Source organism: Mobula birostris, chromosome 6 (genome assembly GCF_030028105.1).
Source record: "Mobula birostris isolate sMobBir1 chromosome 6, sMobBir1.hap1, whole genome shotgun sequence".
Classification (NCBI taxonomy): domain Eukaryota; kingdom Metazoa; phylum Chordata; class Chondrichthyes; order Myliobatiformes; family Myliobatidae; genus Mobula; species Mobula birostris.
Genome location: NC_092375.1, coordinates 33,614,709 through 33,641,306, shown reverse-complemented (window position 1 = coordinate 33,641,306; position 26,598 = coordinate 33,614,709). Strand labels below are relative to the sequence as shown.

The window sequence follows — 26,598 nt, the reverse complement described above, 5'->3', positions numbered from 1 at the left end:
CTGACTTCTCAACTAATCCATTGGACTGAGGGAAAAATATCATGAGTAAAATGTCTCATGCATTCACCATTGAATTGTGGACCATTGTCTGTGAAAACTTCATCAGGTACACCATGTCTGGAAAAAACTGATTTCATGCGCGTAATTACATTCTCTGCAGTTGTTCTGCTCAGACCACACACTTTAGATTAGATTATGAGGACACTCAGTCCTCGTTTATTGTCATTTAGAAATGCATGCATTGAAAAATCATACAATGTTCCTCCAGTATGATATCACAGAAACACGGGACAAACCAAGACTAAAACTGACAAAACCACATAATTATGACATATAGTTACAACAGTGCAAAGCAATACCATAATTTGATAAGAACAGACCATGGGCACGGTAAAAAAAGTCTCAACGTCCCGATAGCCCCAACATCTCACGGAGACGGTAGAAGGGAGAAACTCTCCCTGCCATGAGCCTCCAGTGCCGCAAACTTGCCAATGCAGCATCTGGAAGCACCGGACCACAGCCGACTCTGAGTCCATCTGAAAACTTCGAGCCTCTGACCAGCCCTCCGACACTGAGCACCAAGCACCATCTCTGCCGAGCGCTTTGACCCTGCCCCGGGCCGCTGAGCAACAAGCAAAGCCAAGGATTCGGGGCCTTCCCCTCCGGAGATTCTGGATCACACAGTAGCAACGGCAGCGAAACAGGCATTTCAGAAGTTTCACCAGATGTTCCTCCGTGCTCTCACATCTGCCTCCATCAAATCAGAATTGTGCACGGCACCCTACTTGACAAATAACAGATATCATTCACTGGAGTGGCCACTTCAGGATACAATGAGTTATAATCTGTTATTAATAGATAATCTTTGTTGTCAGTTACAAAAAGATCAACGCCTACTTTCTAATAAGGTCTCTGAGGACCAGGATGTGGATGCAGTGGCTCCTTAGGGTTGCTAGGTTGGTATTTAAGGCATAGTTGACAAGAAGATACCAATTCTGCAATTTCTTGATTCATCCTGGCCCAAAACATCACTTCCCATGCCCTTCTCTTACATTTTTCAATACCTAGGTGGCCTTCAGGAATTTTCTCAAGCATTTCGTTTTGGAGACTTTTAGGAATTACAATTCTGCTACCTTTGTACAATATCCCATCCACAACAGAAAGTTCTGATCTGTGGTTGCAATATTCTTGTACTTCTGAGGTACAGTCATGCTTATTATCTGGCCATCCATCCATCACCACTTGTATTACCTGACTGAGAATCTTGTCCTTCTCTGTCTCAAGATGCAGCAGTTCCAACTTTTCAGCAGAAACAGGTACATATCAACAAATATCATATCATATCAACAAATGCCTGAACATCAACAGCGTCCCTGTGACTGTCTTTTGTTGTTGGATCTACAGCTCTGGAAAGTGTGTCAGCCGTGTACATGGATCTTCCAGGTGTGTTTGACATATTCAATGCATATCTTTGCAATTTGATCATCATTCGCTGAATTTGCAAAGGAAAGTCACTTAAAGGTTTGCGAAACAATGTAATCAGAGACTTATAATCAGTTTCAACGTTAATAGATTGCCCTGACACAAATTGGTGAAATCTCTTGCAAGCAAACATAATGCTGAGCAATTCTTTTTCAATTTGAGTATACCTTGTTTCTGGATCAGATAATGAACGAGATGCATATGCCACTGGTAGCCATTCCTGATCATGTTTCTGGAGTAATACTGCCCCTAAGCCTGCTTGAGTTGCATCACATAAGATTTTGATGGGCCTCTCAGCATCATAGAATTTCAACACAGGTTGTTTAGTGAGCACTTCCTTGAGATTTTGCCATGCCTTCTCCTGTTCATGATTCCAGCTCCATTCATTTTTCTTTTCTGTTAGCTGCCTCAATGGAGCAAGCTGTTCCAAAAGATTGGGTATGAATTTTCCCATATAATTGACCATTCCCATGAACCTTTGAACATCACATTGAGGTCTTGGCATGTTCTCAATAGCAGAAACCTTCAATGGATCAGGACGCACACCCTCATTGCTAATGATATCACCCACAAAGATAAGTTCAGTCACTCCTCGTTGACATTTCTCTTTATTCAACTTCAGATTTGCCTTGCGTGTTGCCTCAAAGACTTGTCTGAGTCTCAGACTCTTGTTTAGATGATCCCCAAACAATGACATCGTCCATGGAAGTATCTGCACCCTCAGTGTGCTCATACAGCATGTGAATGGTTTTATGGTACACTTCAGGAGCTGATGCAATTCCAGACAGAAGCCAAAGAAAACAGTGTCTGGCAAAAGGAGTGTTAAAGGTACATAACTTTGAACTGGGTTCATCTAGTTTAAGTTGCCAGAATCCAGAGGATGCATCTAATTTACAAACTGTGACATAACTTCTTCACAAGTAGGCAATTTGAAATGCTCTCTTTTAATGGCTCGATTCAAGTCTCCTGGATCTAAGCAAATCCTCAGTTTTACATTTTTCTTATCAACAATGACAAGTGAATTGACCCATTCAGTTGGTTCATCAATTTTCTTTATGGCTCCTAGCTGTTCCATTCTGTCAAGCTGTGTTTTCGGTTGATGACGTAACGCAAAAGGCACTTTTCTACATGGATGTACTACGGGTTGCACTGTGTTGTCAATTTCAATCGTGTGCTCTCCTGGAAGACAACCAAGCCCATTGAACAAGTCCTCATACTCTTTCATCAAGTCACTGTATTCTGACTCTGTGTCACTGTCCAGGACTAATCTCTTTTCACCAAATTCAGTCTCTCACAGGCAGATAAACCCAGTATTGACCGTACATTCTTTGGCACCACCACAAATGAAAGCGTGTGCACAATATTTTTGTGATACTTTTGCCACACGTTCCTTTAACTGGAATGTCTGCACCTGAATACCCAGTCACTTATATATTTGTCCTTTGTAACTTTGGTCTTGGCTTTAATGTGTTAAACTCAGATTCTGCAAGAGCATTTACTTATGCTCCAGTATTAAGTTTAAACAGAATATTGTTTTGGTTCACTTGCCATGGAATAGTCCAGTCATTCTTACTTTGTTTGTTTTCACAAAGCACATCCATATAAAACTCCTCGAGTTCGTTTTCAAGCACTACATTTACCTGTTTTATTTTCTTTCTACTCTGCAACAGCGTGAAAAATGATTACTCTTACCGCAGTCATTGCACATTTTCCCATACGCTGGATACTGTTTTGGCCAATGCCGCTGCCCACAGCGATCACATAGCTTTTTTCTCTCAGATGGCGTCTTGCTCTCTGTCGGTTTTGTTGCCGTTTTATTATTTTTCCTAATATATTCGCGCTTTTTTACAGCGCCTACGTTGAAAAGTTCTTTAGCTCATGACATCACGGTTTCCGAAGCTTTTCAGAGCATCTAAGCTTTTCCCAAATCTAAGTCTTGTTCTCTTAACAGTCTTTCTCTCAGACCATTATCCCGAATGCCACAAACAATTCTGTCTTTAATGAGAGAGTCTGTTAGTTCTCCAAACTCGCATGTTTTACTCCAGTGACTGAACTCAGTAACATATTGACCAATTGTTTCACCAGCTCTTTGCGTACATGTAAAAAATATGTGCCTTTCGTACGTCACATTACGCTTCGGTATACAAAATGCTTCAAATTTGGCCATTATCAATTCCAACTTTAAATTATCTTCATTTTCAAAAATAAAATGATTATATACCTCAATTGCGTCGTCGCCTATTGCGTGGAGTAGAAGGGCAGCTTTCGTTTTTTCCAGTTTTCTATCCGCTTCGATCGCTGATAAAAACAATTCAAAACGCTGCTTAAATTTTTTCCAATTCTCAGCTACGTTCCCAGACAATTGAAGTGTCGGTGGAGGCTGCAAATCTTCCATTTGTAAAACTGTTAGCAAACTCCAAAACAGTTCGAACTCTTTTTTATCTTCGATTGTCCCGTGTTAGGAAACGTATTATTCTTCCAGACCGACTTCTGTCACCATGTTGTCTTCCAGACCGACTTCTGACACCATGTTCTGTTCTTTATATTTATACATACCGTGGGTTACTAATAAAGAATCGTATTCTGTAAGACATAGAACTTTTATTTACGGCAACAACCAAACCACATTTCTCACAGTACCATGTTCTTGATCATTCTATCATTTCTGCGCATGCTCAGAACTCTTTCCAATCACGTTCTGACACGTCATATCACTACAGAATTATCTCTAACTTTTGCCTGAGGTTTGCTTAGTAATCATTTCTATTCAACCATATGAAACTAAACTGCTGCCCATAGTATTTTGACTGTAACCAAGCTGACATAAATAGGATATTATGAAATCATTAACAGCTAGTTTGGCTAACTTCTTTGAGAACTCATGCAAGAACTCAGTTAGAATAACTATCCAAATTACTAACGGGAAAATCTGCTGTATCCAAACTACTACTAGTTGGCGGAAGGTAGCAAGAATACCATTTGGCATTCATCATTTTAAGTCTTTTATGTTGGACTTATCAATTCATTGGTTATATTTAAATAAAATTACAGTCATAGATGTTTCTTTTAGAATGACAAGGGTAGGTTATTCTGGGTATAGACACAAGATTTGCATTCGTTTTTTTTCGTCCTTCTTTACAGACCATAAACTACCAGTCCCTAAGACTTCACATATGTTCAATTCAACTTCTGTTTCTGGGCTTGACCACACAGAGGATCAAAACTTTTCAGGTACTTGTGGTAAAATGCAGAGTAGATAGTAATGATGCTGTGTAATGTTAAACACTATTGTTAGTTTTGATAATATTTTATATGACCCATTCTACAATTCTGTTATCTTGACAAATTGCTGTTTATTATCATTGCTTTAATCTTATGGTATATTGATCTTAAAGATATACAAAAGCTAATAAATTGACATTGAGTTTTGCAATTATTTATGGTGTTGCTAAATCAGTGATCATCTATTTAAAATATTTGTTTTGAGAGGGTTATGCATTTTAATGCATGGCTTGAAATGTTACGAATCAGTGTCCATTTTAAAGTTATGCCATACTGAAATTACCCCTGGTTTTTTTCTCTGAAAGTTGTATTGGTTAAGCAGTATATCACATGGAGACTTTTGATTCTTCTGCAAATTAAACTTGCTGGGCAATGCCATACATTGCATGAATTATAAATGATGTGTTTGGCTGTATTTATATAACTAGTCAATCATGGACTCCTGGTATTCAGGAAGAAAACTTGTATAATTGCGTCACCTGGCAACTGGGAATTTCATGCTGCTGGAATATTGTTGTTACATTGTTTATTACTTCATCACGCTATGTTTTGCAAATTCTAATGACAGGTTAACTTACTGTGCCTTCAGAAGTTCTCAGTGTTTACCTATTCTTATTGGCTGAAAACTGGACCAGAATTTTTAGGGAAATGGCAAATAAGTCCTTGTCGAAATGCCGAGCTCTATCTTGCCTCGGTTCCACTTATTTTGAGATCTCTGCTTGAATTATTCATCTTTCTTTCTCTGTTGTTGGATTCCTCATGGATTCCAGCAATAAACAGCAAGTTAGAGTCAGTTCCCCAGGGCTTGTACAGGACAATCTTCCTTCTGACAGCAACTCTATGCATTTGTATGGCGAGGAAGAACTGTGGGAAAGCAAGGTAATTATCTGAAAATTTATGTATCTTTTTATTTAAAATACTTAGTTGAATATTTTAATAGTTCTAAAATGCTCTGAAATGTTTTCAATTTGTGATTTTGATTTTTTTAAGGGGGAAGATTCTTTGCTGTCACACAATTAGTGGCTACTACCTAACCATACCGGTTGTTCTGGTGAGACCCTAGTTACCGTCTCCCTCTGGAAGCATGGGTACCAGCTCTTCAGTGTGGCTAAGGACAGCACAGGTGTAACCTTCGTAATCATTCACCTGGACTCAGAATACAGCTTTGACATTTGCAAACCTTCAATAACTTTCTGGACTTGTTTAAAAAAATAAAAAATATTGTCTATATTTGCATTTAACTATAAAATATATCGTTATAGAATCACAGTGTCATACTGCAGGTAAGCTTACCCTTCAGCCCTCCATGTTAACAACCTGGACTATGGAGCACCCATTTTCTAAGAAACTGATAACTTTTCATTTAATGCTTCTGCCATGTTCAGTTCAGTACAGGCTCTGCAGTCAGGCATCCTAGCATCCATGAGGACACCAATGTAACAGACAAGTAGTCACCAACTGCAGAGTGGAAGATAACACGGTAGAATTGCTGCCATGGCAGACCTAGACACTGTGATCTCAACTTTCATTAATAACATTGGTATTAGATTGCAAATTCCTGGCTGATAATTTTTGAGTTCAGGATCATGCAAAGCTTCTCAGAGTTTTGACAATCAGCTACACCAAGTCATGGTTTAATGGGCTGTTAAAGATTTTCTGGATGTTTTATGAAAAGACTCCTGCCTCCCCACAAGACTCATCAGGCTCTGTTACCATTTAGTCCTGATTCTGAGGACTGAGCTGGCAGACATCAGCAACTGGCAATAGACAATAGGCGCAGGAGTAGGCCATTCAGCCCTTCGAGCCAACACCACCATTCACTGTGATCATGGCTGATCATCCACAATCAGTACCCTTTTCCTGCCTTCTCCCTGTATCCCTTCACTCTGCTATCTTTAAAAGCTCTATCTAACTTGTTTTTGAAAGAATCCAGAGAACTGGCCTCTACTGCCTTCTGAGGCAGAGCATTCCACAGAACCACAACCCTCTGTATGAAAAAGTTTTTCCTCAACTCCGTTCGAAATTGTCTACCCCTTATTCTTAAACTGTGGCCTCTGGTTCTGGACTCCCCCAACATGGGGAACATGTTTCCTGCCTCTAGCGTGTCCAATCCCTTAATAATCTTATATGTTTCAATCAGATCCCCTCTCATCCTTCTAGATTCCAGTGTATACAACCTCAGTCGCCCCAACCTTTCAACATATGACATTCCCGCCATCCCGGGAATTAACCTCGTGAACCTACGCTGCACTCCCTCAATAGCTAGAATGTCCTTCCTCAAATCTGGAGACCAAAACTGTACACAATATTCCAGGTGTGGTCTCACCAGGGTCCTGTACAACTGCAGAAGGACCTCTTTGCTCCTATACTCAATTCCCCTTGTTATGAAGGCCAGCATGCCATTAACTTTCTTCACTGCCTGCTGTACCTGCATGCTTACTTTCAATGACTGATGAACAAGGACACCTAGATCTCGTTGTACTTCCCCTTTTCCTAACTTGACACCATTCAGATACTAATCTGCCTTCCTGTTCTTGCCACCAAAGTGGATAACCTCACACTTATCCACATTAAACTTCATCTGCCATGCATCTGCCCACTCACCCAACCTGTCCAAGTCGCCCTGCATTCTCATAACATCCTCCTCATATTTCACACTGCCACCCAGCTTTGTGTCATCTGCAAATTTGCTAATGTTACTCTTAATTCCTTCATCTAAATCATTAATGTATATTGTAAATAGCTGCGGTCCCAGCACCGAGCCTTGCGGTACCCCACTAGTCACTGCCTGCCATTCTGAAAAGGACCCATTAATCCCTACTCTTTGTTTCCTGTCTGCCAACCAATTTTCTATCCATGTCAGTACCCTACCCCAGTACCATTTTGTCTAATTTTGCACACTAACCTCCTGTGTGGGACCTTATCAAAGGCTTTCTGAAAGTCCAGGTACACTACATCCACTGGCTTTCCCATGTCCATTTTCATAGTTACATTCTGAAAACATTCCAGAAGATTAGTTAAACACGATTTCCCCTTTGTAAATCCATGCTGACTCAGACCTATCCTGCCACTGATATCCAAATATGCCGCTATTACATCTTTTATAATTGATTCCAGCATCTTCCCCATCACTGATGACAGACCAACTGGTCTATAATTGCCTGTTTTCTCTCTCCCTCCTTTCTTTAAAAGTGGGTTAACATTAGCTACCCTCCGATCTGCAGGAACTGATCCTGAATCTATAGAACATTGGAAAATGATTACCAATGCGTCCACGATTTCTAGAGCCACCTCCTTAAGTACCCTGGGATGCAGACCATCAGGCTCTGGGGATTTATCAACCTTCAGTCCCATCAGTTTACCCAACACCATTTTGTGCCTGATGCGAATTTCCTTCAGTTCCTCCGTTACCCTAGGTCCTCTGGCCACTATTACATCTGAGAGATTGTTTGTGTCTTCCCTAGTTTGTGTACCTGTTCAACTCATCTGCCATTTCCTTGTTCCCCATAATAATTACATCCGTTTCTGTCTTCAAGGGCCCAACTTTGGTCTTAACTAATCTTTTTTCCTCTTCACATACCTAAAGAAGCTTTTACTATCCACCTTTATATTTTTGGCTAGTTTACCTTCGTGCTTCATCTTTTCCCCCCCGTATTGCCTTTTTAGTTATCTTCTGTTGCTCCTTAAAAGTCTCCCAATCCTCTGGCTTCCCACTCATCCTTGCTATGTTATACTTCCTCTCTCTTATTTTTACACTGTCCTTGACTTCCCTTGTCATCCACGGTCACCCCTTACTCGCCTTTGAACCTTTCTTCCTCTTTGGAATGAACTGATCCTGGACCTTCTGTATTATTCCCAGAAATACCTGCCATTGTTGTTCCACTGTCAATGAAAATATACATGAGGTAAGTTTGGCTACTTTTCAAGCACAGTGCTGAATCCCTGTTGACTTACCACTTGTAGCCCAACTGCATTTCTAATGAGAGGGAAAAGGGTTTTAAAGATCTTTATACTTGCTTTTTAATGCTTAACTTCTTAACTTAGGTAGGATCTGCCCTCAGAAGCTTCTGTTATTGGAGAACAGTTGGAAGTAAAGCTGTGGGCCTTGATGGCACTTCTAGGAGGAGCCTGTGTTATTGTTACTGAGCAGTTAAACAGCTCAAATGGTGTTACCCATTTGAGATCTCCGGGTACCTACTATGCAAAAGAAGTATAATTCTTCTGAGCAGGTGATTCCAGAATAAAGATTTTCCTTGACCACAGGTTTCTGGTTGGTAGTGATGGAGCAGTTAACAAGTGGCTATGAGGTGACTGCACCAGAAATAATGGAATGCTTTTACTTTGGGTGAATGTCAATTTTGGAGTAAAGAAATCAAAATTTCCATCACATTTTCCCACATAAAACTGATGCTAGGAATAGCATTACATCACTGGTGTCTAGTAAAGCTAGACTAAGCGAAGCATTTAGAACAACTTGTCATTTATATTCATCAAGTGGCAAACTCCTGAATAGAAGAATCTCACCAGGAGTCAGTTAAACAAATCTAAAATAATCCGATGCCTCCAGTGGGGCCAGTAAGATGGCTGGGTGAAGGCAAGCACTGTTGCATTGAATTGGGTTAGGAAGAAAACCAACCCAATTGTATGTGTGTAAGTCAGTAGCTCACGCAAAGTTAATGGATTGCAACTGAATCCTGCAGCTTGCCCAGATTTGGATTTGTTCCCTGTTATGCACACCAAGATTGTGTTGGGGGCTTCTCCAACAGAAATAAAATAATTTCTGTTCAAATCACTAGTTGAGAAATGAATGTAATATCCAGCATTAGGAATGTTCTGTACTATTGTGGGAAGAACGTCTCCCTGCTCTGATAATGAGGCGAGGAGGATTTTCTGCTACAGATAGTCTTTCTTCTGCGCTGTAATCATTAGATACAATGATTGTAGTGTTGCAAAAGGAAAAATGAACTGACTAAAAAAGGAAAGATGAAAGCCTGCAATACTAGTAAACACATGCAGAGTTCCAATTGATACTGTAATTCCTTTGTGTTCATGCATATTTCACTTTTCTCCATGGATGTCTATAAAGATACATTCCATACTTTCCAAGTTTCCTCCTGTTCATCTCACTACCATTAGTAGAGGGCTGCAGCTAGCTGTGAGGTAAGTTGGAAATGTGACACATGAGGGTCATTGAGATATAGAGGCTTGAAGGATTAGTGTATTCAAGCATTCTCATTATATTTCAACAATATCTTAAGAAGAGTATTTGAAGCACCATGGCTTGAAAAGCTATAGACCAGGTGCTGGAAAATTGGGTTAACGCAGGTAGGTATTTGCTCACTAGCATCAGTGTACAACTTGACCAGAGAAGATTTCATCGCACCAATGGCAAGGGAGGGTGTTTCTCCTTTTGCAGTGGAAAGCAGCAAAAGGATGTTCTACTGACAGACCTTAGCTCCTTTGATAATTTTTTGTTGATGAGGTTCTCCAAATCCAGCAACAGAAACCACCAGCAACTGATGAAGAAACAGTGGGCTTATTCTGTTTCACCTTTTGTATAACACTTAAGCTTTCATACACGTTAGTCTTTCATCGTCGATAATGCCATCACTTCATACCCATTCTTAACTGAATGTTGCATGACTATTCATCTCTTTTGCTGACTACATAGGGGCAAAGTCTTCTGTACCAGGTACTCGTATGTGTGATTGACTAGTATCACCCTTTGCAAATTCATTTCATTGGTGCTTCATATGATTATATGATTATGATTATGAGGACACGCAGTCCCCTTTTATTGTCATTTAGTAATGCATGCATTAAGAAATGATAAAAAATTTTTTCCAGAATGATATCACGAAAACACATGACAAACCGACTTAAAAACTAACAAAAACCACATAATTATAACATATAGTTACAACAGTGCAAAGCAATACCGTAATTTGATAAGAACAGACCATGGCACAGTAAAAGTCTCAGAGTCTCTCAGCCCATCATTTCATGCAGACGGTAAACCCCCAGCGCTGCCAACTTGCCGATGCAGCATCCCGGAAGCATCCGACCACAGTCTGATTCCGAGTCCGTCCGAAAAACACCGAGCCTCCGACCACCTCCCAACACCGATGCACCGAGCACCATCTCTGCCGAGCGTTTCGACCCTGGCCCCAGCAACAGGCAATACGCAAAGCCGAGGATTTGGGGCCTACATCTCCGGAGATTCTCGATCGCGCAGTAGCAGCAGCAGCGAAGCAGGCATTTCAGAAGTTGCTCCAGATGTTTCTCTTTGCTTTCACGGCTGTCCCCATCAAATCCGGATTGATGCACGCCCCCTAGTTACACATATCGATATTCATTTGGAACGGCCACGCGTGCTGCGTCGCGCCACCATCTTCTCCTCCTCCCTCCTTATAGTCACCTCATTACCAACCAACAGGTAAGTTCACCAGAACTCTGACACAGAGACTGGTGAGATTAAGAATGCATTGCCTGATAAGGTCATGGAAGCAGGCACTCTCACAAAGTTTAAGAAATATTTAAAAGCGTATTTGAAAAGGCATGCATTGACGGCTCTAGGCTGAGAGCTATAAAAATGAAATTAGCATAGGTAGGTACTTGATGGCCAGTTGTAATGAGGTCTCCTTATTCCTGACTGACAGGTAAGTTGATACAATGAATGGTAGATGAGTGCATGACTTGCCAAGTAGTGAGTAGTGTTATTGGCTTTTCCAGTAAGCAATCATCCAGACAGCCTGTCATTGGTTCTTCTTTCAATGTTTTCAGGTCATGGATAGGGATAGCAGTTAACCAGTTTGTCCTATAGCACAGAAGCTTGTGTCATATTCTGTCTGAATAACTTCTCCAATTTCAACAGTGACTTCCTCACTTCAGAATATGCCTGATTTGTTCTACCCATTCTGGATAGTATGACTGCACAATGCATTCCTTCCAAGAAAATTAGGAGATGGTACCTGTGATCATTTCAGTTTTGGTTACAATCATGTGTAATTGGCAAAAAAAAAATCCCTCTCAGCATTGATCATTATTGTGAGTTACAGCTGCCTATACTTGATGCCATTTCCTCCTTTCTCCTTCACATCTGCCTTTGAGGGACTTGAGGGCCTACTTAATTCTATTCTCAGGCCTTGAATTATGCATGCAGTGCAGTCACATGCAAGAATGGACCATAATGAAATTAGCTCCCTTTTATTCCATGTAATAGACCTTGTGCACATATCTAGTCTGAAGCATTGTAATTACTGCCAGATAGCAGCATTTTACTGAAGTATAAACAGAAGATGATTCAAAAGCTACTGTTTGATAACTTTAATAAAACTGTTGTCACCAAAGATCATTTGCAACCAAATTACTTGAAAGCAATTGGAAACCAAAGATGATGTAAATCTGAATTAAGAAACCTTTGGGAATTACTCAGCAGTCAGGCATCTCTGTGGAGAGAGGCACAGTTAACATTCCAGATCAAAGGTCTGGATCAGAAGTTTAAATGTTCAATTTAAACTCACAGCAAAAGCATCTTGCATGCCGTCTTGCTTCAGGAATGTTGATCAATACTTGTTTATTCTGTTGCATGTTTGCATACAGTTTATTCAGCTAGAAATGTGTTGTATTTTGGTTGAAACCACAGGCACTATATCATGCATCTCACTGCTTTTCAGGACTTAGTATGTCTGATACAGTAACGCAATAGGAGTAGATGTAGGCCGCCAGGACCCTTAAACCTGCCCAGCCATTCAGTATGATAATGATTGATTTATGCTGGCGTCACCACTTACTCTCAACAGTTCCCCATAATTGTCATAACCTTGATTTTTCAAGTACTTATCTATTTCCAGCTCAATATACATATACTCCCTCTAGTACAGCAAATTCCAGAGATTCAATACCCTCTAAGAGAAGAAATTTCAGTGTACCTCAGTTTTAAATGACCAATCCCTTATTTTGATATGTTTATATAGTACTCTCTTAGGAGTGAAAAGATTTCAACATCTACCCTGTTAGGCCCTCTTAGGAGCTACCTGAATAAGGTACCCTCATCCTTGTAAGGATTACAAACCCAAGGTGTCTCACCTTTCTTAATAGGACGAGCCTCTCCTCTCAGGAATTAGTCTGGTCTGTCTCCTTTGGACTGTCTCTAATGCTACAAAATCATTGTTTCGATAAGGGGAGCAAAATGCTGCACTCTCCTGGGGCGTGGCTTCACCAACACTCTCTGCAATTGTAACAAAACTTAACTTTTTTGCAATAAAGATCAAAATGCCATTCTAACAACTCCTTGGACCTGCCTGCTATCTTTTTGTGATTTATGTGGTAGATTGTAGATTCCACTGAACTTCACTTATTTGTAGCCTTACTCCATATATAATAATCTACTTTTGAATTTCTCTTGTTGCATCTTGTACTTCCCACATTGGCCAGGATTTTGCCCAATCATTCAATCTATCTGTATCCCACTGCAGAATTATCATTTGAATATGCCCTTTTACCTGTTTTCATATCATTCAGGTGATTGGTTTTGATCTTGTATTCTGGAGATTGGAGTTTTTTAGGGGTATAGTGATAGTGCAGAAAAGGCAAATTATTTGCATAATTCTCATATTTGTATTTGGTTTCTTTGTTGTCCCTTGCAGATCGTAAGCTGCCAAAATCTGACAATTATACATCCAATCCAGCCCCTATATCTGAACATGGTTACACAGAAGAACAAGAATTTAAAGGTATTCATGTTCATCTGTGATGCAATGTCCATCTGCTATTTGACATAATATAGAAAATATGAATACATAATATCCTTCATATTCGTATAATGGCTATTTTGCATTAAGATTATATCTTGAATTAGATAGCTTGTAGAAAGTTAGAAAGTGTCACTGAAAAGTTTTTCTTGCTTTTATAAAAAGTCACTACAGAAAATTAATCTCTCTAAAGTTATCAGTTATAGAAACATGCAGTCATAGTACAATACAGTATGGACACAGACCCTTTGGCCCAATGAGTCAGTGCTGACTACAATGCCCACCCAGCTAGTCCTTTACCTCTAAGCCCTGCCTTTCTATATACCTATCCAGGTGTTTCTCAAATTAGTTTAGATTATGAGGACACGCAGTCCTCTTTTATTGTCATTTAGTAATGCATGCATTAAGAAATGATACAGTATTCCTCTGGTGTGATATCACAAAACACAGGACAGACCAAGACTGAAAAAACTAACAAAACCACATAATTATAACATATAGTTACAACAGTGCAACAGTACCATAACTTGATGAAGAACAGTCCATGACACAGTAAAAGAGTTCAAAGTTTCTCGGAAGTCCCGCATCTCACACAGACAGGAGAAGGAAGAAAACTCTCCCTGCCATGCCCGACCACAGTCCGACTCTGAGTCGTCCAAAAACTTTGAGCCTCTGATCAGCTCTCCGACACCGAGTATCGAGCACCATCTCCATCCAAACGATTAGACCTCAATCTCGGTCGCCAGCAGCAGGCAAAGCCAGGGATTTTGAGGCCTTCCCTCCAGAAGATTCTCGATCATGTAGTAACAGCAGCGAACTGGCTTTTCAGAAATTTCTCCAGATGTTCCTCTGTGCTTTCACGTCTGTCTCCATCAAATCAGAATTGACCACGGCCCCTATTTAACGGATGCGATATCATTTTCACCAGAGAGCTACGCGTGCATAGCACGCTGCTATCGCCTCCTCCCGCCTCCTTCATTCTCATCAATCTCATACTATCTCTTCATTCTCATCCCGAACTTATGCACGCCCCCCCCCCCCGGGGAAAAGAGAATTACCATCTGCCTTATCTATGCCACTCAGAACTTTAAATATTTCCATAAGGATGCCCTTCATTCTCCTATGTTCCAAAGAATAAAGACCGAGCCTGACCAGCCCCTCACTCAGGCCCTCTAGTCCTGGCAACATCTTCGTAAATCTTTTCTGCACTCTTTCAGTTTAACCACTTCTTTCCTATAATTGGGTGACCAAAACTATACAGGTTACTCCAAGTGCAGCTTCACCAGTGAATTATAGAACTGCAACATAACATACCGGCTCTCGTAACACCCTGACTGATAATCGTCAGTAATCATCATCTAAGAAGAGAAAGCATTTGCTGTGTAATTTTAAAGTACAATGTAAATAATGCCTTCCTTGCCACATTCTATATTGTAAGTAATTAATATTTAGTAAATTCTTGTTTACATTTAGGTAAATGAACTGAATAAGCAATGCATCTCTGCAAGATGGCACTGGGAACCAATGGCAACATTTTATAGGCAGCTCACGCTCACAAAACTACCAGATATTCTAGTAGATATACTTCTGAACTATAGTCCGCAGCCTGTAATTTCCCTTTAAGGGATGTATTTTGAACCAACTAAGCAAACTGGCACTTTTGTGATCTCCTGGGGATTCAGCCAAGTGCCATTGGGGTGGACTCTGTGCCAAGGCTTGATAGCAGAAGAGGAATCCATGCTAGCCTCCATTACTCTGCACCGACTGAACTGTTGAGCAAGATTAAATTAGTCAAAGCTGAAAGCAGGTGTTTGCTTTGCTTTTGGCTGGTCTCCCTTTCTTCTCGCTACTACTGCTGGGCAGGAGATGCTTGGGCCCCATGCCACCAGGTTTGGGAGCAGTTGCTGCCTGCGGCCATCAGGCTCCGGATGGGCTTCCCCCATCTCAGTGATGAACTGGCTCTGCAGCTCTGGTCTCACTTTCAGGAACTCTGCAGTTCATGTTCCATGTGTTATTTGTTTACTACTTTTTACTATTGGCACTATTTGTCTTCTTTTGCAAATTGGATATGTGATAGTCTTTGTCGTGTGTTTATTTTTCATAGATTCTATTGTTTTTGTTTTATGAGTGCCGGCAAGAAGATGGATCTCAAGGTTGTTTATGGTATACAAACTTTGATAATAAATTTGAACTTTGAAGTTCCTGGATCCCAAAATAGTGGTTTGAGTCTGATAAAATTGAACATTTGCCTGTTGAAATTGGAGAATACAAACCTTATTTGAAACCTGGTTGCACTCTTCATTGGCAGAGTTTCCTGAATTTGACTGTGTTGGCATCACAGTGATGAGGTTGGTGGACCTGCTGGCACACAGCTCTGGCAAATTGGGTTTGATTCTGACCTTTGCTGCTCTCTACTTGGAGCTTATACACTCTCCTCATAACTGTACAGGTCTTCCCCTGGTGATCTGATTTATTCCAACATCCCAAAGACGTGCTGATTAATTCACCACTGTTAACTCCCCCGAATGTAGTTGGGTGGCAGGAGAATTAGAAGTCTTGATGGGCATGTGAAAGGTTATAAGTTATTGGAAAATAATTTGGGAAGCGACTGACGGGATTGTTCTTGGATTGAGAGATCTCCCATGTTATGAGGAAATATCGTCACCAGAACATTTGCAATCAGTTCTTTGTTGTCTGCAAGATTACTAAGCTATTAATAATAAATATATTATTATGAAGCTACATTTGTTACAGACTGGTTTTTAATCCATGAATTTATTTACTTATAAATTGACAAAAATAATTACAGACAAGGCAAGTTATCAAAATGGCATCAATTTGGTAATGACACAAAAGATTCTATTTATTTCTTTCAGCCCCTGAACCAACAGATTCTGAAACTTCTCACATGCTAATTTCAACCCCAAGATCTGAACTTGATAAGAAAGAAGACAAGGAGATTACAGGTAATTAGTTCTCCATGTTCTGAGTCTCCATAATAAATACATAAATGAATAAAAAAAAACTGTGAACGTGAGTTGTAGTTTCTCCTTCACTCACCCCCACCACCTATCCCCACGCATGGATCTGTGCCTCCTGCAATGCCTTAGGTCCAAGGACTCAGAAGTGCCATCTTGCACTTCCCCTTTCATTTCTATCTTCCCCTGATTATTGTTTCACTCCCAACACAACGCTACCAAGCTCCTTACCCCTCCACACTGGCATTCTCCCCACCTCCACCAGTGATCCATTCACTGCACTATTTCGTTTCTTCCCCAATCCCAAACATACTTGAATGCCAGACTCAGATGCCACACCTGCTCCAACATCTGTATGTTCTGCTCAGCTACCTATAGGTGAGGTTCTCTGTCAAATGACACATTCGGTGGAGGTCTCACCTTTCAACAAACGTTTAAGTAGCCCCCAGATGGGAACAGTGAGATGATACTGGTGACTGTGTCACTTCATGTAGTTTCAATCTTCATCACATCCTTTAAGTACAGTATCAGATCCAAAAGAGGGCAGAAGTCTGAAGTTTATGACTGAGACAATGACTTTAAAGTCATTAATGTCCGTATACAGTAGCTGCTAAACAGATTAAAGGCAGTGGAAAATCTGCTGCATTTTGATAGACTTGAAGATTTTTGTTTGCACTTGGAAGTCAACTTGTTTGTAGGAAATACATAGAAGGAATTAATAAAAATGCATAAATAACTTTTTGAGTTACAAAATGCCCAGGTAGTTAATGTTAGTATTATTTGAGTGATCGATATACAGTAGATATATACTTTTTTTTAACTCCTTATAGATTATAAACAGCCAGCCTCTGGCACACCAAATGTGCTTAGTCAAAGCCAAGAACCCACTCGCGATAAGATAATGGACGAGGATTTGGCAGGTAATTACAATATTGTCCCTGGCATGGGTTCATAATGTTCTGATGTAATATTTTAAGAAGTCATATCTACTCCTTTATGAAATTATAAAGTGATTTTAAGAAATTACCATATTACCTTTAATGGTGATTTTACATTTTTGAGGAAATATTAGGAAACTAGAACATTAAATATGAATCAAGGGCATTGTCAAATAATGCAGGTTGCATTCCTGAGAATTTCGCATCAAGAATATTGCCAAGCGCTGGGTAACTTTCAAACCTAATCAAATTGTGATTAAAGATACTTACTATGTGCAATTTTGAGAAATAACTTAAATTATTGTAAACTATGTAACTGTTAACTTGTAAATATCATGCTGCATTCTCACATGCATCGCAGTGCAGAACTGTACTCAGCAATCACAGCACTGTAACTTGCATAGAGTTCATTCATTGCTTTGTGATCAGTTCACCTTGTGCTTCAAGGTTTATTTGGGTTCTGCTTATTCCCTTTTTACATGTTAACTGTATTCTATCACTGTACTATAGAGGCATGAAAAATAGATAAGATTCGTAGCTTGTTGCTGAAATTGTGATATCAATGGGTATGAGTAATTCCATAAATCCTATGGCGTTTTCCATTTATGTATTGCTCCATGTATTGCAATTATGCACAGTGAATGACGTTATAATTCCACAATATCTTGCTTGGAATCTTTTTGTTGTTCTTGCATGAAACACGTTATCTTTTAAGTATGCCATGTCTTGCATTTGCCTGCTTTATTCAATTAGTTTTAATATCCTTGAACTTTGTGTTTCTGCTTGTTGAGAAATGGATCAGCCAGCAAATGCTGTGCCTTTTATCAAGTTTAAGTATTGTTTTTGCATTTTCTTTCAAAGAGCTATTATTCCTAAAAGGTGGCTATTGAATAGTACTAAACAAACAATTCTGCACTCAGGCTTTCTAGAAGTTATGAATGTTCTCACCAAACAGAGTGCATTTTACCTCCGAGAATGTATTACCATGGTCAGTGCATGAGAGATGAAAGACTTTGCATTTGGTATTTTTTATCCCTGACAGACTACGACCTTTCCTCTTCTGTCACTTCAAATGTGTTCAGACCATCTCCTGTGTCAGACCTGGGTAGCACTGGTAAAAAAGATCTCTCAGGTATTTTTAAAAATACCAGCATGGATTTTAACATTGCTGTTAACATTGTGTTAAAAATGTCATTATGATCCCTAAATCATCCATTGTTGCTCAACATCGTCATTCTAGTCTTCTTAGCTTAATTCATAATTGGGGCTATTTTTATCTGGCATAGATATCAGTCTCCCAAAATATTGAATTTTGGCTGAAATGATGCGAGCATATGACATAGATATAAGTAATGTCCTGTTATGCCACTCATTGTTACATATAGCACAGTAATTTGCTTTGCATTTGTGCAAGATGTGCTTTCAATATCTTGTATGTCTGCTTTGCTTGAAATTTCACCACTTCCTTTTGGTCATTACATCAAGTAATCAATTATGTTAATTTATTTCATTTTAGTTTCTTTGCTGAAATGTATGGACAATGTTTTGTGCAATTCAAACTATTGTTTCATCAGGCTAATGTTCCAAATGATCTTCACACATCAATGATGATATGAGATGCACTGCTTGTATCTTATATAATCAGAAAAAATGCCTGAACGTCCTTAGTAAATAAATACATTGCAGTGCCTTCAGGTTTTGCTATTAGGTGTACACAATTCAAGGATTTCAAAATTGCTCTTGGCTCACATCTTAACCCACCTTTGGACATTGATGAAATTACATGCTCTCCTGGAGTGCGTTTTTAACTGGCCACTTTTTCTCTTTATTTGTTATCTCTTGCAGAATCTGATCCTCAATCAGACATATCTTTCATCAGCACCTCAAAACCAGTACACAAAACTAATGCCAAACCGCACCGCGCAGGTAATAGTCGATCACATTACAAGCAATACAGGATTTAGAAATATTGTTATTTTCCTCACCTGCAATTTCCTGCCCCTTTACCAGTTGTTGAGTTAGGGGTTGATTTTTAATTTAGTGCTTCTCCTTAGATTCAAGACACTTGATGTAAAAAAATGTGAAAGCATAATTCCAGATATTGAATGTATTTAGATTCGATCATACTAGGCAGAATCATTAATTTCTTCATTGAGATGAAAAAGAATGAAGTCCAGCTGCTTTCCTTTAAAGGATTCTATAATTGTAGATGTAATGCTCAATCTTTAAGGAATACACTTTCTTATTAAATCAATTGATTTTAATGTATTCATTTTGCTTTTTAACATATATTTTGCAGTTTGGAGGGGGATAAAATAAGATTGGATCAGTAGTGCCTTTTGTTTTGGTGTTACACACTATTTTGGTATCAAAATGGTGCTTACCATGCATGAAATACAGCGGGTTGTGGTTAATTGGTCCATCAGTTAATTTGGTTCGTGGCAGAAGTTAATTGAGGAAATAGACAAGATTTCTTTTGTTTATTTGGCACTCTACGCTGTTTAATTGGGACAGAAGACTGTTTTGAACAGTTACTAACTAAAGAAGCACACACAAGATGCTGGAGGAACTCAGCAGGTCAGGCAGCATTTATGGAAATGAATAAACGATTGACGTTTCAGGCTGAGACTGTTCTTCAGGACCCAAACACATATTTATTTATTTCCATTGTTGTTCCCTGAGCTGCTGAGTTCCTCCACTATTTTGTGTGTGTTGCCCTGGATTTCCAACATCTGCAGAATTTGTTCAGTTTTAGAGATTCTATCTAGCATTAGTCGCATGAACTTGTGTGGCCATTAAACACTACACCATACTTAGAGCGAATAGTTTTTAAACAGCATCAGTTGCGTGTGTTTGTGTTCAAAAAGCAGTGATTTTTTTCACTGACATTTGGCAAGAAATAAGAAGTAAGACAATTTAGAACTGTCTCTTTCAAGCATTGAGGCTTGAAACAACCAGGAATGAAAATGAAACTCTTTCACCAATTTCACTACTTCACCAAGTTAGGAACTACAAATGATTTGAAAGTATCAACAATCATCTTGAATGTTACAATGAAAATGAAGATTTGGAGGAAGCAGTCCTTGAAAGCAGTCCATTATCTGCACTAGTCCATTGTCACCTAGGCAAATTTTGTTCATTTACAGTCATCTAAAGAACATGGAGAGTGTTGGTTGTTCGTTGTATCCAACTATGACAGTGAAACCTGTACAGGAGAGTTTTTAAAGTGGAAAAGCCGTTTAATCAGAATCAGGTTTAATATCACCGGCCTATGTCGTGAAATTTGTTCGTTTTGTAAAGCAGTACAATCCAATACATAATAATAGAGAAAAAAATTAGGAAATAAAAAATAGTAAGGTAGTGTTCATGCGTTCAATGTTCATTCAGAAATTGGATGGCTGAGGGGAAGAAGCTGTTCCTGAATAGTTGAGTGTGTCCCCTCACGCTTCTGTACCTCCTTCCTGCGTAGCGGGGGCCCTTAATGATGGCCGCCGCCTTTCTGACACACTGCTCTTTAAAGACGAACTGGATACGACGGAAACTGGTACCCATGGTGGAGATGACTAATTTAACAACTTACTACAATCCTGTGCAGTAGCTTCCATACCAGACAGTGATGCAGCCAGTTTCAATGTTCTCCACAGTACATCTGTAGAAATTTGCAAACGGTTTTGGTGACATAACAAATCTCCTCAAATTCCTAATGAAGGATAACCGTTATCTTGCCTTTTTTATAGCTGCATTGATATGTTGGGTCCAGGTTAGGTCCTCAGAGATATTGACATCAGGAACTTGAAATTACTTATTCTCTCCACTTCAGATCCCCCTATGAGGACTGGTGTGTGTTCCCTCGTTTTACTCTTTCTGAAGTATACAATCAGTTCTTTGATCTTACTGACGTTGAGTGCAAGTTTGTTGCTGTGACACCACTCAAGTTGCTGGTATATCTTGGTCCTGTACCCCTCTCATCACCACCTGAGATTCTGCCAACAATGGTCGTATCATCAACAAATTTATAGATGGCATTTGAGCTGTGCCTAGCCACACAGTCATGGGTGCAGAGAGAATAGAGCAATGGGCTAAGCACACATCCCTGAGGTTCATCAGTGTTGATCGTCAGCAAAGTGGAGATGTTATTTCCAATTGCACAGATTGTGGTCTTCGGGTTAGGAAGTCGAGGATCCATTTGCAGATTCTGGATCCCAGGTTCTGGAACTTTTGAATCAGAACTATAGGAATGATGGTGTTAAACGCTGATCTGTAGTCAATAAACAGTATCCTGACATATTTTTATTGTCTAGGTGATCCAAGATTGCGTGGAGAACCAACGAGATCACATCCGTTGTACACATATTGTAGCAATAGGCAGATTGCATTAGGTCCAGGTCCTTGCTGAGGCAGAAGTTGATTCTATCTGTAATAAATCTCTCAATGCACTTCATCACCATAGATGTGAGCGCTACTGGACAATAATCATTAAGGCAGCTCACCCTGCCCTTCTTGAGCACTGTTGTAATTAATTTCCCTTTTGAAGCAGGTGGGAACTTCCAGCTGTAGCAATGAGAGAATGAAAATGTCTTTAAACACCACCCCCGTCCCCCACCAGTTGGCACACTTTTTCAGAGCCTTACCAGGAACTTCATTAGGGCCTTTTGCATTGCGAGGAGGGTTCACCCACTTGAAAGACAGCCTGACGTCGGCCTCCAAAACAGAGATCACAGGGTCACTGGGTGCTGCAGGGATCTTCATAGCTGTAGTTTTATTCTCCCTTTAAAAGTGAACGCTGGGGCAGTTCCATTCTCTCGACCTCAGAAGTCCAGTGGTGCAAGTAGTTATCACAAACTGGGGTCTTCCTTGTTTGCAGTGGAGAACTATGACACCTTCTGTTCCTTGCTATGCCCTTCATTCTCCATGAAGTGTTGCAGAACTGCCTTCTTGGCTGTTGGATCTCGCTGTTGATTTCATCTGCCCAGTCCGTTGGAGCTGACTTCACACGCTAGTCTGTCCCTAGCTCACTGGGGTATGAGACCCACCAGCTACCCTCACCTGGTTTAGTCCACTTGTCGAAGGGGTTTACAGAGGTGTGGCCACTGTCGCATGCAAACAGCTACTCGGACCCACAGGTGAGCTGACTGTCAGGTGTGGACCAAAGGTGAGTGAGCTTCTCCAGAATGGACATAAGTCAATTCACCAGAAGTGCTGCCCCTCCTTGGACACCCCATAAACAGCAGCATTCCTCAATCAATAACTATTAGGAACTAATAAATCATTTTATAGCAATGTAGTAGTATTGGTATTCTAATTTGTTAGTGTTCTAATTTAAATACATAATTTTGTTACTCAGTTAATTGGCAGTTTGTCTTTTTTATATATATACTGTACCTTTTTTTCAGCTAATTGGGGCAGCCACTTTATTGGGCAAAAATATACTGGTCTGGATGTGTTCCAATTAACTGGAATTCATTGGACATTTATGATGTACCACCCTTCTATAAATTGATTAATTAGACAGTGTACGAAGAAAGTATGCAGAGTGAATAAAACATGACATCAATTCATTCAACATTCAACAATGATTTGATGTTATGTTGTCGTCTTTGGTGCTTTCTGCTCCAATTGATACACTTTGTCCAGCACCACATCAGAACACAGCAAGCAGCATGAAAGACTCCTCTACCTGGCTGCTACAAGGATAAAGCCAACCTGAGAGCAGCTGCTTGTTGACTACAGGTCCTCCCCAGCCTACGAACACCTGACTTGTGTACCATCCAAACATACAAGTAAGCATTGGGGTGAATTTACCAGCTGCTCTGAGGCGGCGGTCGACATCTGCCACATTTCCGATTTATGAACCGTCTGGGCTACGGACAGTTTGCGGGAACAGAACCTGACTGTAAGCTGGGGAGGAGCTGTAAGTAGCTGTTGCTGCACTCTTACAACTATTTAACACATTGTTTCAGTTCTAGAAATGGTAAAGGAATGTAGTCACAGGTAAAGAAAGTGAATAGGCTGCAAGAAGTCAGTTGCTGTCAGACTTGGCTGCATTAATAATACTTGCAATATGGCATTATTGGAAAAATAACCAGAGGGAAATGAGAACTATTTGAAGAAGAAGGGGGAGGCAGGCTCTCAGCAAGAAGATAAACATTTAGCACATGTTTGGGGAGGTTCAATGTGGAATGATTTTTCAGATGTCTGACCTCTATAAGGACATCGTCACTCAAATATGCCACCTGCTACAGTAACAAAAACTCCTTGGCCCTCTTATTATGGAATTGCAAGAGTTAAACCCCTCTGGGTGAAAAAGGTTTCTTCTAATCGTTATCCTTATGGCCAAATTTCCCAATTCTAAATAGCTAAAATATTTTTTATAAGAAAATGACTTGCATTTATCCAGAAAAAGAGGAAATTTGAGAGTGCAGCGGGGTGGGGGGAGGGGTCTCTTGGGAAAGTTCCTGGGACATGAGGAATACTGGAAAGGGTGCTGTTCTGATGGGGGTTGAGGCCGCTGCCTCCCTTCAGCATCAGAATCAGAATCCCATTTATTATCACTGACTTGTCTCATGAAAATTGTTGTTTTGCAGCAGCAGTTTAATGCAAGGCATAAAAATCACTCGAAGTTACAAAGTAAATAAAATGTTGGAAAACACAAATAATGAGGGTGCATGGACCATTCGAATAAGGAGGTAGTATTTAAGGGTTCATGACCCTTGTGGGTGGTAGTGAATCTCCGAAATTCTTTACTGCTGGGTATTTGGAGTTTAGATCATAACAAGTATTTGAAGTGGAGGTAAATAGATATTTGAAAGATTGGTGAGTTGTGGGCTTTGGGGATCAGGCACAGAAGAACGGTCAAGGCCTGGGATAGATTGGTATGATCCTCATTAAATGGTGGGACACACTTGAGAGGCCATGTGGCCACATTTGAGAGGTCTTGTGGTTAGCTGCAGTGTTTCCAGACCCCTGTAAAGCTTGGTGGCATGTTGAGTTGGGTGGTTTGAGTGCGGAATGAGTTGACAGCGGAAGTGGTAGATGCAGGTTCAATTGCATTAGTTAAGAGAAGTTTGGATAGGTACATGGATGGAAGGGATTTGGAGAGATGTGGTCTGAGTGCAAGTACATGGGATTGGACAGAAGATCAGGTTTGGAAGGACTAGATGGGCTGAAAGCCCTGTTTTTATGTTGTAGTGACTCTACGTCAGGGACTTCCCTAGCTCAGTCCCATCCTATCACTCCGTCCGTCATAATCAGAATATTTTCACCCCATGTCACATCATTATTTCTACTGTCCTTCCATGATTTAACTTTGGCTTTATCCTTTTTGTCACCTATGTAGTGCCCTTGGGAAAAGACATCCAAAGAGGATTTAGAAACTCATTGTCTTGTGCTAAATTTGCGACATCATGTAGAGAATTTTTAAATTTCATTTCATTGAAACCAATGAAACTAAACTGCAGCATTGATTTAAATCCTGAGGCAGCACACCACTTCCTGTTATAAAAATTTATTACAAAGACAAGAAAGTCTGCAGATGCCAGAAATCTAAAGCAAAACACACAAAACGCTGGAGGAACTCAGCAGGTCAGGCAGCATCTAGGGAAAAGAATAAACAGCCAGTGTTTCAGGCCAAGACTGTTCTTCAGGACTGAGAAGAAAGGGGGAATAAAAAGGTGGGAGGAGAAAGAAGCTAGCTGGAAAGTGATGGGTGAAGCTAAGTGGGTGGGAAATGTCGAGAGCTGGAGAAGAAAGAATCTGACAGGAGAGGAGAAAGAACCATAGGAGAAGGGGAGGAAGGAGGGGATCCAGGGGGCAGGTAATAGGTAGGTGAGAAGTGAAAGATTAGAGTGGGGAATAGAGAAAAGGCAGGCAGGGGTATTTGTTTACCAGAAGGAGAAATCGATGTTCATGTCATCAGGTTTGAGGGTCCTCAGACGGTATTCCTTCAAAGACATTGACGTAGTTAGAAACTTACCCTGAATATTCAAACAGACACTAAAATACGTAGACAATGAGTTACGTGAATCCTACAAAGTTTTTCTCTGCTATGCTTAAACCTGCAATTGTGCCAAAACTCCAGATTCATGGATTAAAAAGAGAATCATGCTTGGAAACATCAACTCAGGTGGTGTCTGTGCCTGAGAACTGCTTCTGGGTAACATTATTATTATTATCAGTGCTGAAAATAGAAATACAAATAGTAAGAACATTGATTCGACATTCCTTCTGTTCTGAGTCCACCATTCATCATCTGAAATGAGTGTTCTGGATTTCCAAATGTCATAATTGGCAACAAATCACAGAAATAAGTTAGATAGAATAACTACTTTCATCATTCCTTGCTGTTCTTCATTCATTGATATTAACAGTAAAGTTGAAGACGTCTGGGCAGATGATAGGCTTAACTGCAGAGTACATTCCAAGAATCCCATTCTTCTTCAACAATGATCAGTGATGTAATTTCTGGCCACTATATTATCCCGATTGTTTTGGCACTCAAATGTTTGGATTAAATGCACATCTTGGGACATGGACTATAGTAACTCCAGTTGTAATACTGCAGTTCAGCAGTTCATGGATTTTAATACAAACTCATTAAATATTACTCACCTGTTATTTATTATTTATTCTGCCCCTTTGTGGATAGATAAATAAATAAATATTTTACATGATGGGTAATACCAGAGACACAAGAGAGATTGCAGATGCTAGAAGTCTTGTGCAGCACATGCAACTTGCTGGAGGAACTTGGCAAGTCAGGTAGCATCTATGGAGCAACACACATCAAAGTTGCTGGTGAACGCAGCAGGCCAGGCAGCATCTCTAGGAAGAGGTACAGTTGACGTTTCAGGCCGAGACCCTTTGTCAGGACTAAATGAAGGAAGAGTTAGTAAGAGATTTGAAAGTGGGAGGGGGAGGGGGAGATCCAAAATGATAGGAGAAGACAAGAGGGGGAGGGATAGAGCCAAGAGCTGGACAGGTGATTGGCAAAGGGGATACGAGAGGATCATGGGACAGGAGGTCCGGGGAGAAAGACAAGGGGGGGGGAACCCAGAGGATGGGCAAGGGGTATAGTCAGAGGGACAGAGGGAGAAAAAGGAGAGTGAGAGAAAGAATGTGTGTATAAAAATAAATAACAGATGGGGTACGACGGGGAGGTGGGGTATT

The 26,598-nt window shown here is 40.2% G+C and overlaps 1 protein-coding gene across 5 annotated transcripts in view; it reads left to right on the top strand.

Annotated features, from left to right (window-relative positions):
- Nucleotides 1-26,598, top strand: part of LOC140198922 (uncharacterized) — a 332,378-nt gene that overhangs the window by 216,163 nt on the left and 89,617 nt on the right. For 4 of the 5 annotated variants that reach the window (XM_072260177.1, XM_072260176.1, XM_072260175.1 and 1 more), the window contains 4 exons: nt 13,413-13,499; nt 16,394-16,483; nt 17,326-17,415; nt 19,279-19,359. In XM_072260177.1, coding sequence (XP_072116278.1) covers nt 13,413-13,499; nt 16,394-16,483; nt 17,326-17,415; nt 19,279-19,359 — 348 coding nt within the window. The remainder of the gene's footprint in view (nt 1-13,412; nt 13,500-16,393; nt 16,484-17,325; nt 17,416-19,278; nt 19,360-26,598) is intronic. The other variant, XM_072260174.1, reaches the window with a different exon arrangement.